At 31.4% G+C, this 15,253-nt stretch overlaps 1 protein-coding gene across 3 annotated transcripts in view; it reads right to left on the bottom strand.

Moving 5' to 3' along the window:
* Positions 1–15,253, bottom strand: part of LOC145313587 (galanin receptor 2a-like) — a 56,613-nt gene that overhangs the window by 27,964 nt on the left and 13,396 nt on the right. For all 3 annotated transcript variants that reach the window (XM_080153050.1, XM_080153051.1, XM_080153052.1), the window contains 3 exons: positions 12,646–12,705; positions 11,959–12,022; positions 9,471–9,559 (listed from right to left, as the gene is read on the bottom strand). In XM_080153050.1, the coding sequence (XP_080009176.1) occupies positions 9,471–9,559; positions 11,959–12,022; positions 12,646–12,705 (213 nt within the window). The remainder of the gene's footprint in view (positions 1–9,470; positions 9,560–11,958; positions 12,023–12,645; positions 12,706–15,253) is intronic.

The raw sequence follows: 15,253 nt of genomic DNA, 5'->3' as shown, positions 1-15,253 counted from the left end.
AAGTGTTACAACACATACATGGAACTTCAAACTTTATATGTTGTTGTCGTGTAATAAAAAGCATTCACTAAACAAAAATAACAAATAAAATTATGAAACAAATCAGGGATCTAAAGAGATAAGACAATGGCAGATAAATTGATGCACATCTCTAAATATGACATGCTAAGTTATCCCTTCTGTAGATTAAAATTAGTGGTTGAATCGTTTATACATTCAACTTAACCCTTAACGGTCGGAGGGGGAGGGGGCGCTCCCCCACCCCAACCTCCGTTTTTTTCTATCTCATTTTCTGTGTGTGAAAGATAAAGAGCGTAACTGCGTGACTTTTTAAGCATGAGTATGACACATAACTGAGAGTTGGAATTTTTTTAATATCTCCATCCTGGCGGGCACAGGATGCCAGCGAACATGGCAGGGTCGTCCAGATGAAGATCAAAAATATTTTTTGACTTAAACAAAGCATTTTATCTTGCCAAAATACTAAATATCCTCTAGTAGTACATCCTTATATGAAATACAGGTGTTCAAGTCAATATTAGGTTCCAGGTATGATCCTGCAGGTCCTAATCCTTCAGGTCTACAGAAATCTTGAAAAGGCTCCTGTGGCCGTAATTTTTGATTTAGATACTTCAAATTTTAAACATAAGCTTTTATAACATTTCTACATATTGTAATAACATTTCATAAAGATTCGCCGCCGTTTTCCCGACGACTGCCGCGGATGCAGCTGACAAATACAGCTGCGGCTGCTGAAATTTATATTTGATATTTCTAATATAAAATTTATGTGAAGATAAACATTTTCTGCAAAAAATTGTTCTTCTAGCTTCCATAATGAGAAAATTACTTACGTTTGAAATTTTTAAGTAAAAAAGGACCTAAAAAGAAAGGTTGTTAAATAAAAGGGTGAAGGAAGCGAAAATTGACTTTGACTTACATAAGGTCGGAAATTCATTATCAAACAGGGGACTTGCACCAAAATTTTTAGCCCTCTAGCTTTAATAGGAACTGAGATAATAGGAGGGGGGGCATTGAACGACCCCCCCCCCCCCCCCACCCCGACCGATAAAGGTGCGGCAAGGGGCCCGACTGTTAAGTAGGGTTGGGCCAGATACTTTTTTGGCCGGATACTGGATACTGGATATCCGGCTGATTTCAAATGCCGGATATCCGGTTATCCGGCCAAATTACCGGATATCCGGCCGAATAACCGGCTAAATTACCAGATATTAAAGTAGCAAAAAATATTTATTAATAAACTTTTGAGATTTCATATAATAAAATTTGCATAAAGATAAACATATTCAAAGAATGTTCTTCTATCTTCAATAATAAGAAAATTATAGCAATTTAAAATTTTAAAAAGCAGAGATTTTTGGTGTAAAATATAAAAAAAGTTATAGCCGGATATCCGGCCCAACCCTACTGTTAAGGGTTAATAAACCAATCAAAATTCAGTAAAACTCCCCAAAGCCATCGAATAAGAAAACGTTATTGTAATACTTGGAGGACTATTGAAATAAACAGCCAATTGTCTCCTCTCTCCCTCTGGAAAAAAATACTAACCAAGAAAGAATAAAAAGCAAAGCTACTCTATGATTCACTTACTGCCTCACGTCATTCAGTCCGTAATTTATTTGATTTTCCAGTATGGCTTCAAAATCGATTAATATCCGCCGAATTAGAACCATTTCCCAAACATACTGCTAAATCATGTATTGTATCCAAATATAGACATTTTCTATGAAGAATAAATTAAAATCCTAATATTCATACCAGTTTCATTGGACCAAGCCTTCGGCCCTTCAGGACCAACAAAACCATAATTAATCTTATAATTTATAGTTTGACTATCAGCGAAAATCTAATTTAAGAATGCTACGATAACAATAAAATATTTTTTAATAATTGGTCCTAAAAATGATTTTTGATTTTGCTCAGGGATAAGATAGTGTACAATATTAAATAAAATTTAAAAAAATTAGGCCAACAAATGATTATGAAACTTTGGTTATTACTGAAATTCAAACCCACTCTTATTTTCTTATAGTGAACACTGAACATCCTTAAATTTAAAGACAAAATTATAGAAACATGCAAACCATAAGAATAATTCTTTTTACATACAGATATACTTTTCTGCATATATTTTTTGTGTGGAAAGCTTCGCTTAAAAACAATAAGGTTGTGTTTTATGTATCTTATCTATGTACATTAAATTTTGTCTATATAATAATTCATGAATAAGAAATGGATAATAAATTTACATACAATATACATTCCCAATGATAATTAAAAAAAATATCACTTCTTTTGATTATAATAATTGGTTAAAAAGTTAGGTCACTACTAGATTGGTACCACCTAATCAAGACATGTGGACCAAATTTATAATGTAATTTATAATGTAAAGAGCTTAGCCAGATGTTTTAAATTAACGAACAGACTTTCTGATAACGATAATAGAATTGCTTCGCTTACCAAGTTTTATTTATGTTACAGGAATCATTACCCGAAGTTTGAAATCTATAACATGATAACATTTATTAATTAACAGAAGTTATACATAAACTTCGCAAGAGATTGAACAATGGAAAATTTATTTTGGGTATAGTCCCTTTCACGTCAACGCCTCTTAAGGGGCGATTAGTCATATTTTCACAGTAGCTTTTGAGAGGTTCAGTTAGATTAGGTGATTGCCCTTGGCTAGGTGCTCGGAACTTGTCCCCCTAGCCTATAACCTAACCTAACCTATGTTACTTTTTAGTAGCGAAGCTACTCTATAATTCACAATGACCGTCCGTCCGTGATTAATGAATTGGGGGAAACGTGATTTTCTCGGCTCCTATAAAAGATAGAGAGCTGAAATTTTTTGACAACATTCCCATCACTAAGGAGCACAATTAACTATTATTCATCAATGGCGGTCGGACTGCTTTTTAGCAGGTTTTAGGCTATTTTTTATATATTCTAAATTTTCCCCATATCTTTGGTGTTTATAGTTCGATTTTCGAAGTTTTTTCAGTTAAAGATATCAAATTAAATTTCCCGTCATTTGAAGAAAACAACAATGACGGTCAGACTGCCTTTTTGCAGGTTTTTGGCTATTTTCATATTTTTCACATTTTCCCCATATCTTTGGTGTTTATGGTCCGATTTTCGCTTTTTTTTTAGTTAAAGATATCAAAATTAAATATCCTGTTGTTTGAAGAAAACAACAATGACAGTCAGACTGCCTTTTTGCAGGTTTTTGGCTATTTTTACATTTTTCACATTTTTACCCATATCTTTGGTGTTTATGGTCCAATTTTCAAAAAAATTTCAGTTAAAGATATAAAATTAAATTTCTGGCGTTTGAAGAAAAGAAACAATGGAGGCGAAACTGCCTTTTAGCAGGTTTTTGGCTATTTTTATATGTTTGACATATTTCCGCATTTTTGTGATATTTTTGGTCCAATTTTAAAACTTTTTTGCATTAACAGTTTCAAAATATTTTTTCCTATTGTTATGTACATCTAGTATGTAATTTACTTTAACCGTCTTCATCATACAAAATAAACAAGGTTTCATGTTTATTTTCTCCAACAAATCTATTCTTGATTTTAATAAATACACTACTACAACGTATTCCCATCCACATTTTTTTGTGCTTCGCTACTTATGGATGTTGTCATCCTTGTTAAAATGACAATTTAATAGAAATTTAACAAAAATTGCAAAATTTGGCAAATAAGCCAAAAAAGCATTTATTGTGATTGATTGCCTATAAGTAATTTATCAAAAAATTGCATGGTTTGGTATATAAGCCAAATAAGCAATAATTTTTATTGATTGCCTATAAAAAATTCATCAAAAAATTGCATGGTTTGGTATATAAGCCAAATAAGCAATAACTTTCATTGATTACTTATAAGTAGTTTGTCAAAAAAAAGGCATGATTTGGTATATAAGCCAAATAAGCAATAACTTTCATTGATTACTTATAAGTAGTTTGTCAAAAAATAGCATGATCAGATATATAAGCCAAATAAGCAATAAATGTGATTGATTGCTTATAAGTAATTTATTAAAAAATTGCATTATTTGGTATATAAGCCAAATAAGCAATAATTTTCATTGATTGCTTATAAGTAATTTATCAAAAAATAGCATGATTTGGTATATAAGCCCAATAAGCATTAAATGTGATTGATTGCTTCTAAGTCATTTATCAAATAATTGCATGATTTGGTATATAAGCCAAATAAGCATTTATTGGGATTGATTTCTTATAAGTAATTTATTTTAAAAATGCATGATTTTGCTTATATAAGTTGAAGTGAAGAAAAAGGAGGAGGAGTAAAATTAATCCCTTCCTTCCTGTAAGCAGTTTATGAAAAAAAGAGAAGTTGGCTTATATAAGCCAAATTATCAAAAGCCTTTCATTGATTGCTCATAAGTAATTTAACAAAAAATAGCATGATTTGGCATGTAAGCCAAATAAGTCAAAATATTCATTGATTACTTATAAGTAATATATAAAAAAAATAGTATTATTTGGAATAAAAGTAAAATAAGCAAAAATGTTGATTGTTTGCTCATATGCTAATGTCGTATGGGTGAGTTGCACCTAGACTGAACAGTTAACTTGTCAACTCAAGGCCAGACTCTTGGTCCTGCACCTCATACCCGTAATACAGTAGATTAACAGACAACCAACTCTCTGTGATGCACGACCTTTGTCTGAGAAGTCCTAACTGTGCATGGTAATGAGTTGCGCCTGTTTCGGGCCAAGGCATTCCCCCCACTCTAACTATTTACGTTGCGCATCTGACATAGTAGCAGTGGGAACCATTTTTAACGTCTTTAGTTATGACGCGGTGTCGGACCGAGATTCGAACCTAACACCTTCCCGACGACGAGCGGATGCGCTACGTGTTGAGCCACGGTCGCGGGTTCTATTGTTTGCTCATAAGTAAATTATCAAAAAAAATTGCATAATTTGGTATATAAGCCAAATATGCAACAAGGATCACAGCATCCATAAGTAGCAAAGCTCAAAATTATAAATTGATATCTGGAAAAAAATGAACTATAGAACAGTTTCATAAGAAACATTAAGCTAAAAAAATCACCAAGATTAATTGATGAATCTTTATGAAACTTGGTGAAAATATGAAGAATGTTAACATATTTAATCCCTAAAAATTTTCAGCCTTCTATCTTTTATATGAGCCAAGAAAATCATGTTTCCCTCTTTCCGTCTCAAAGAGACAGATGGATGGACGGATGGACAGACAGACATTTTGAATTATAGAGTAGCTTAGCTTCGCTACCAATAATTGTTATTGATAAACAATGATGACAACATCCATAAGTAGCAAAGCTTAAAAATTATGACTGGATATCCGGAAAAAATGAACATCATTATTAAAAACACTAAGTTAAAAATTATAGCAATTTTTACGCTTTAACAATATTTTTTATCAACAACTATATTTTTCACTTATTAGACATTTTATCCAAAGATGATTCATATATAAATATTTATAAAAGACTGAAGTGTTTCAAAGGTAGATGGTTCTTGCTGCTTGGTCTGGTTGTCCGCGCCCGCTCATATCATCTTTTCTGCGCGCTCAGTTGTGGTATCTAAAAGTTTTTCAGGGGTGTTACAAAATGTGTAACAAAATTTATGAAACCTTGTAAGATAAATAATGAGAAAATCTCAATGAAACTTTGTGGGGATATGTAAATTGTAATCCCTAAAAATATCAGCTGTCTATCTCAAATAGGAGTAAAGAAAATCATGAAAACCTAAAAATCTAGGAATCGAACTATCATCCCAACCAATAAGCAAATCTCATTAAACTTGATAAAAGTATTCAATCCCTGAAAATTTCAGCCGTCTATGTTAAATAGGAGTTGAGACAATCATGAAAACTTTAAGATGTAGGAATCGTTCTAGCACCTTAACCAACTGCCGAATCCTAATGAAACTTGGTGAAAATATTTATGAAGACTGTTAACATAATTAATCCCTGAAAATTTCAGCTCTCTATCTTTTATAGGAGTTGTAAAATCATGTTTTCCTTTCTGTCTCAGACGGACTGACCGACAGACAATTTGAGTTATGGAGTAGCTTCGCTACTAAAAAAAGCAAGATTTGGTATATAAGTCAAATAGACAAAAGTTTTCATTGATTGCTTACAAGTAATTTATCAGAAAATAGCATGATTTGGTATATTATCTAAAGAAGCAATAATTTTAAATTGATTTATTATAAGTACTTATAATTGTGGAGTGGATATCATAATTTAATTTTGATATTCTTAATTACAAAAATTTTAAAAATATGGGGAAAATATAAAAATAGTTAAAAAACCTGATACAAAGCAAGGATGATTTTTTTGTATGTAGCCTAGGATCTCATTAACCACTTTTCTTTACTAAGTTCTTCATCTAAGGTATTTGAATTTGTCTTAAGGTGGTTTTATTCTATTTGATTGTTAGATAAGTCTAGAAACGGTTTTATTCTTTTCCCTCGCCCTCACTTTTGGAACAACGACACTTCTTATATTCAAAATTAGTATTAGTTCATAGTGTGTAATATGTATGTTTGAAGGCTCGATTGCTAGCTCAGACAAGGATGACAACATCCATTAAGCAACACTCCTAATTTTAGGAAAATAAGAATATAGAGTACTAGAATATGTTTTAAATGGGTGTACTGACATTCTAGTAATGCTTACTATATCTTACCCAACTGTAATATAAATCATCATGCAAAGTTTTAAATTGTTAGGACAATTCTAATATGCCTAAATTAATGAAAATAGTTAACCATCTCAGAGGGACATACAGACCAATCCTAATTTTATAAAATCTGTGCTTTTCTAAATTTCTTTGAAAGTTTAGTAAATTTTTTAATCCGTTGGATTAGAACCAGAAGAAATGTATTTGTTTTATATCCATTTTTCTACGAAAAGACTGATTATTAACTTAAACTTTTACATTTTTATAACTGCAGAAAGCTGTTAATAATACACTGTGATTATTATCTATTTCAGTATGGCTTCAAACCCATTTAATATCCGGTGGATTAGAACCGGTTCTTAGCTATACTGAAAATTTATGCATTGTATTGTACTACAGACAATTTTCCGCAAATATTAAAATAAAAATCATAATAGTGTGTTATACAAGTGTTATTAGCACCCCATGAAATTATTTTCAATTTGTTTCATCATAATCAAAATTAAAATGTGGGCTGATAAAACAAAGAAACTATTGTTTTATATAACAAATCATGCAATTTTTTGATAAATTACTAATAGGCAATCAATCACAATAAATGCTTATTTGGCTTATATACAAAATCATCTAATTTTTTGATAAATTACTTACAAGCAATCAATCACAATAACTGCTTATTTGGCTTATATACCAAATCATGCAATTTATTGATAGATTACTTATAAGCAATCAATCACAAAAAATGCTTATTTGGCTTATATACCAAATCATGTATTTTTTTGATATATTACTTATAAGCAATCAATCACAATAAATGCTTATTTGGCTTATATACCAAATCATACAATTTTTTGATAGATTACTTATAAGCAATCAATCACAATAAATGCTTATTTGGCTTATATACTAAATCATACAATTTTTTGATAAATTACTTACAAGCAATCAATGAAAATGATTGCTTATTTGGCTTATATACCAAATCATGCAATTTTTTGCTAAATTACTTATAAGTAATCAATCACAATAAATGCTTATTTGGCTTATATACCAAATCATGCAATTTTTTGATGGATTACTTACAAGCAATCAATGAAAATGATTGCTTATTTGGCTTATATACCAAATCATGCTATTTTTTCATAAATTACTTATAAGCAATTAATGAAAATGATTGCTTATTTGGCTTATATACCAAATCATACAATTTTTTGATAGATTACTTACAAGCAATCAATCACAATAAATGCTTATTTGGCTTATATACCAAATCATGCAATTTTTGGATAAATTACTTATAAGCAATCAATCACATTTGTTGCTTATTTGGCTTATATCAGCCAAATCTTCTCTTTTTTTCATAAACTGCTTACAGGAAGGAAGGGATTAATTATTACTCCTCCTCCTTTTTCTTCAATTCAACTTATATAAGCCACTTTTACTTTAAATGACTGAGTATTTATTTACTCCACCCTCTTTTATCTCACAAGTAAGACCAAATTGTTGTAGAATGCTGATATAAGTAAGCAATTAGTATTCTTTATGGCTTATCAGTAATTTGCCACAAAAATGGCACAATGGCACATTTAAGTAAGCCAAAAAAAATGTTAATTGCTTACTTACAGGTTTTGAGATTACTAGGGTTTGTTTGTGTCATTTTATTCATATTTTGGAATAGATTTAGACAGTCTCAGTACTTTGCATACAACAAAAGATGAATGCAAAATATTTCCTCTTGCTCAAGGACTACCCCGAAGGGATAGGTCTAAAAATATAGGAGGGGGTGGGGATTCTTAAAAGTTTGAAAGAAACAAAGGTATTTAAGTGATCCTTTAATGGGTAAAGGCATCTAGTATTCATTAAAATATCTAAAAAAGAATTGAAAGGAAAATAAATGGCTCAATAGTAGCTTGTATCCATATATATTAGTACCCATAATATTGGGGTCTTTTTGGATATTCAGCTACCATTGCGAAAATTTGTGGATATTTAGCTACCATTGGGTAAAACAAAATTTTAAAACAATTTTTTCGGATTTTCTTCATGTGATATAATAAATGGAAGCAAAGCTTTTTTATAATAAGGGTATGTGCGTAATCGTATATCCTTTAGAATTTTAGAAATTTAAGAACTGTCCTATAAATTTCAAACTTGGCAATTTAACTCCTTTAAAGCATAATAAGGTAAAATGTTAAGCATCTCATTTATCAATTCTGAAATTGCAAGAATGCCGTTAAACTACGCTTTTAATGATGTTGTCATCCTTGTTATTAAGGTGATTTTGTTCAAGGTGCAATAAGTGGGTGGAGATTTTTCGGCTTCTTTGTACATCTTCAAGTTCAAAACAAAAACATACACGGATTGATTTATATCTAAATGGTATTATTTAGGTATAATAAGTTTCAGGATATCTAATTTGATAAAAGAAAATGTCTGTGTCTGTATTCATGAACTTAATTTTATATTGATAATGGACTAGAGATGTAAAGAAGATTTGCATTTGAAAATACCAATAGGAAACTAAACTATTGTGGATATTCAACTACCATAGGGGAAAAGTGTGGATATTCAACTACTTTTGAGGAATATGCGTAGATACTCAGCTACTATTGGGGAATTCATGGATACTCAGCTACTATTGGGCCAAATAAATTTCTCTTCTATTAATCTATTTCTTTTACTATAATTTTCCTTAACTCAAAATCAGTTGAAATTATGAAGGAAAAAGTTCTTACGTGTCTTCAGTGCATTTCCAGACTACAATACTGTTTGAGTGATCAATACAGGTTGTATTCGCCTCGACGTAGATTGTTGAATACACATCCTTAATAAAAGAAAAGTTTAGAAAAGCTTCGCTAGAAGTAGGTCCTGTAAGTCAAAATGATGAACATTTAAAAAGCCATTCTTCAAACTTATTTGGTAATTGGCCAATTTTTTTTATATAAAATTATCTCAGCTACTCTTTACCCAGTGTCTTCGCCTCTTACCTATATAAAAACTGAACTTAAAGAGGCGGATGGGGTTTAACGTTAACCCCCACAAAAAGCCTACAACCTGCATAATATACAACATAAAAAAATATAAAAATACTGTCAAAAAGAGATTTTAATTGAAAAATTATTATGATTCAGCTTCATAATCTTTAATTAGAGTCAATAAACCCAATTTTAACATACGTCATTAGAAAGACAAGGACAACATCCATTAAAGCGAAGCTAGCAAAGCTACAGATGAACATTTCTTTATAGATAGTGCAAAATCCTTATTATTAACTTATAACTTACCTTTTAAGACTTAATTCAATTTTTAGGCTTATACTAAAATGGAAATGTTTCTCACAACTGGATAATATGACCCCCAACCCCTAAGATTACTTTACCACATACCCTCTCCCGACCATGGAGGAACGTATTGTCCAATAGCAATTTAAATTTTCGCCAAAAATTCCCCTGTCACAATTTCCACTTATTCTATATCCCTTTATACATGCTTATATTCGAATTTATTTTATGAAAACCTCTTTGTTAAATTAATCTAATTTGAAATTATTAAGACTTATTAAGAAATCATTATGACTAGGGTTGCTTCTTTAACGGACGGATAATTATAAAATAAATATAGAAAAGATTCGTTGTTAAAAATAGCTTGTTAAGAAATGTCAGTAATTAATTTAATTTCCAGACAAACTAGACAAAGTTCATTTAATTTGCCAATAGTAAACTACATAACCCCCCCCCCCCCCCCCACCATAATGTCAAATGCAATTTAAAATGATAGCAATCAGGACGGAAAGCACCCATTTTTTTTATTATGGCTAGGTTAGGATCTCTAGAGGCAAGAATAGATTACGAGTTCAATTCTTTGGGAACTCAAAAGTTTATATTGATTTGTTAATGTTTAAGGCATAAATTGTTAACAGATGACTTGGTTAATGTATAATTACAACTTGCTATAGGATGACGAATAATTGATTTTGTTAAAATTTTATAAATTTCTTTCTTACTATTAACACAAGTATTAGAAAATTATGGAGAGAGGGAAAAATTTCGCAAATGAAGGAAACTGGAAACTTGTTTGAATGTGTGAGTGTAGTTACCCAAGTTTGACACACCAATTACTAAAAAGTAAAAAAAAAGTTTTGGTGGGATAAAAAAAGCTTTAGACATTTACTTTTTTCGCCTTAATATTATTGAATATGTTATTTGAAGTTTTTTTTAATGGTTTTGTCACATACGTCCTACGGGACGTTGAAAATGGGTGTCAAACTTTGAAACCCCCTATCTTAACCCCCTCAAAATAATACAAAATTCAATAGATTAACCCCCTAAAGATTTTTTTAAAATACCTTAGATTACACCCTTAAACCTTATTTTAACCCTATAAAGAAAGCTTGAGCGCCTGTTCATAAGTTTTTCCATTATTAGCAATAGGAAAAGTTACAATATTTTGAATTAGGCAAGAACGATTGCATCAATAACATAATCATAGGATAATTTGTTTGTCAAATAAAGAGATACTCAGACCCGAGCTTTTTATATATTAGTTGAACGATTTCAGAAAAATAAAATTTGAAAATTTATAGTGAAGCAGCTCTAATGTTAATGTTTCATTCATGTATATTTTTGATGGTATTAATTAATTGCTATTATTTCTGAAATATAGCAACAATAAAGACAATAAAAATTTAATATTTATGATCTTAGAAATCCTGTGGTTTATTTCATTGTTTGGATTAAGAATAAGTAATGTTAAAGAAATAATTTTACAATTTTGAATTACGTGAATTTGTACAATTTCTTTAAATTTTAATTGATTCATGATAACAGAGAAAAAATAACTACTTGGCATTTATTTGGATAGTATCATTCTTGTTAGAAGCACAAGTTCTTTGATTATTACTAGCGGCTACGCCCCTAGAGGCCTCTAGTGGCACTTCCAATGCTTTTTTTTATTTCAAATATCTAATTAGAGAAATAATTGGTTTTTGTTTCGATCAGGTCTGTTTTGTGAAGGGGTAATTTTTTTCTAGGGGCCATTTCTCCTGGAAGGGTGGTGATACCCTCCCCCAAATTAGTTATAAACCTTCCCGGGACCTATGAGAAGCTACCCTGTTAAGGAGAACCCTATCGGTTTAGCGGTTAGCGAGATCCTTCGGTACAAACACACAAACACACAGACAAACAGACATCCTGTTACTTTAGTATAAGGATTTGTTATACTTACATTAGTGTACAGAACAGGTAGAGCCAACACACAGGAAATCAACCAAACAGATATTAATGCTTTCCTGAAAAATAGAAAAAACTTTAAGAAAGATTTTACCTCAATAAAATGTCTGATTGCTTGTTTTATCTTTAAAAATGCAGAATATGTTTTCTTATATGGAAATTGTTAAATTAATCTACAACTTTTCATTCGCCTCAATTTTAACAAAGTAAAGAATCTTGATCTCATTGTATAGACATTGACAATGGACATACCACAATTTATTTGTTTTGATTGCCGCGCTACTTATAGACATGATTATCCTTGTTATGGAGATAATTCATGGTTGGATTTTGTACAGCATATATTTTGTACCTCCTATAATAAAATGGTAAGGTTTTAGTGTATGTCATTAAAGATCTCGGAAAATGCTGGCCCAAGTTGGTTGTACTTTTCAGGGAAGCGTCATAAATGTCTTAGAGTGGTTTCAGGTTTTTTTTATAACCTCCCAAACTTTTACTAGAGCCTAAGGACAAAGCAACTATTTTTAGTATATGTTGTAAATTTATTTAAATGTACAAAATAAAGATAATCTTCAACAAACTATTATTTAAAGTTTTCAAAACAGAATATAATTCGTCATTTGCGTACATTATCGGTCTTCTAAGTGTCTGTCATACTCATCTTTATTAGAATATTGTTTACCTGCAGTTACTGAGTGTACATAATGATCTTGATCTCATGGGATGAACAATCACAATATATCTTAATTAAGAAAAATAATTATTTAATAATTTCTTAATCAAATAATTAGAACTAATATAATCATTATATTAGCTATGGTTTTGAAAGATCTAATGTAAAACTGTTGTTTATAAAAAAAAATTAACTAAGCTTGTCAATATATAAGTATATTTGTAGGTAGATCTACCTAACTTCAAATAAAAATATCAATATTTTAATATAATTGCCCAATATATAAAAAGTTTTCTTCAATGCATAATATGCCATTTTCTACCACTACATCTTTAAATATCCTAACCAGATAGAATCAAAAGGAAAAATAAAAAGTATAAGATATACTAATGACTTCCTAGAACCAATAACCACGTCTAACTATCTCCAGAATGTAAAAGAAATGAATATGAAAAACTTTTTGTCTCCAAAAATCACTTAAAATATATTTTATGGTTTTTCTCACTGAACTGAGCATGCACAAATGTCAGTTTCAAAGTTCTGATCTAATCTTTTAAATCCTTCTTTCTACTACAATTGGTGAAAGATAACTTTATCTTGAGTTGTCCTATCCCTGAATGCATAAATTGGTAAAATGAAAAGACTGTATGAAATGTGAATCCTGTCATCTAATTCTAAGAGATAATTAGCTGTACTAATTGTCAATATAGAATACAAAACTAAGGAATAACTATATTTTTAGTAGTGCAGCTACCAGAGGTGAATTCTTAAAAAAAAACTTTTGCCCCACTAAAATTTTTGTGGGGCAAAATTATCCCCTCTAAATTTTTAGTTTGCCTCACTGATTTTAGTAGGGCAAACTGATTTTAGTGGGGCAAACGTTTTTTAAGAATTCACCTCAGGGCTCGGGCGCCGCGCGTAAGCCGCCTGTAGCCTCAGGGAAATCAACCGTTTACTATTTTAAAAATGAGCCGGAAGTCTATACCTGACCCAAATATTAAAATGCGTTGGATAGACAGACTTTAAATTCATTTCACCAAATTATCCAAAGGTTTAAAATTCTAACATAAGTTATCTAAATTTAGAAATATATCTATTCGCCTGGCTTAAAATATTGGTATAACTATAACTCTGAATATAATAATCCTTGCTTTTTAGAGTTAGCTATGTTGAAATGCTATGTTAAATTTGGAAAATTGAGTTAAGTAAATTATTGCATTAAGCTATAAATTTGTGGGTAAAATATCACATAAAAACTTTCATTACACCAGTCAAAAGGGATAAAAACAGATTTTTTAAATTTCAACAAGGATGTCAATATATCCATAATAAGCGAAAATCGTGTACAAAAAAAACAAGAGAACATAACATGCTAATTTGTCAAAGGAATCATTGAAATTAAAAATATTAATTTGAAACAAAGAAATTCCAGACTTCCACAAATAACTCATTTATCCCCCCAAAACTCACTACAGGAAACAAAATGAATTAGTGTGCTCATACCTAAAGGATACTTAAAATCAAAATATATTTGACCTCCCTACTCCCTGTATTACATACAAATTCTGGTATTTCTCTCTTAATATTTCCGCTTTATGGGTTTCATTCAGGAATAAAGTGAGTTATATGATAACAGAAAAAGATAACTAAATTGTTTTCAGGAATGAAAGGGTGGAGGCAAAAAAGTTTTTCCAGCATGGCTTCAAAACCTATTGATATCCGCTGGATTAGAACCGATTCTCAGCCATACACAGTGGTCCTCAAGGCAAAAAAAGTTTGACAAAACCCACCAAAAAAACGGACTATATGGCCATCATATATACCCATTGGGGGGCCAGGAACTGATTTTCTTAAAATCATAGCTGTTCCTTCTTGGGATTTATTCCATTTTTAAGATAATAGACCGAATTCCTTAAAAAAATAAGGTTGTTTGTCACTATTTTTGTTGCTATGGTTTCAGAATAGATAAAATCCTTATAAACCCTGAAAATCTGGCTCGGGTAGATCACAAAAAGTCATGACCTAACATTTTCCCCCCATTGGCCCCAGAGGGCCTCCCAAAGGAGCTAGCAGAAATCTAAAGGTACCTATAGAACCACAATGGCTGGCTCTAACTATGATTTAAAGTTGCCGGAGACGCTGGCCGGCCTCCTTCCTGCCTTTAAGTGGCGGCAAAATTAGCACATTCCAAAAAGGACCATTTTTTGATGTGTTTTTTGCGCGTAGTGCAGCGTGTGTGCAGGGCCCAGCCACGTGTATTCCAACTTTTTTGTAGGCCATCCCAAGCCAGTTCAGCAGATGTTCAGCCGGAGGCAGTCAGCCCAGCCGTTTGGCCGACAGCGGCCGTCAAAGGTTGCAAAAATCGTCAAAAATTGACGTTTTTGCAGATCTTTAGTGGGCCGTTGCAGCTAGGCCATTTGGCCGACCAGTTCAGGACTAATATCCGCCAAAAACAGTGTGTTTAGATGGTTAGATGGTTTTGGCCGCACTGGCCCACCGAAAATCCGCAAAAACGTTGATTTTTAACAATTTTCGCGACCTTTTACAGCCGCTGTCAGCCAAACGGCTGGGCCGACCGCCTCTGGCCGCACATCTGCTGAACCGGCTTGGGATGGCC

Source organism: Acartia tonsa, chromosome 3 (genome assembly GCF_053477335.1).
Source record: "Acartia tonsa isolate MP-2025a chromosome 3, ASM5347733v1, whole genome shotgun sequence".
Lineage (NCBI taxonomy): Eukaryota > Metazoa > Arthropoda > Copepoda > Calanoida > Acartiidae > Acartia > Acartia tonsa.
This window is presented reverse-complemented; position numbering and strand designations above follow the sequence as displayed.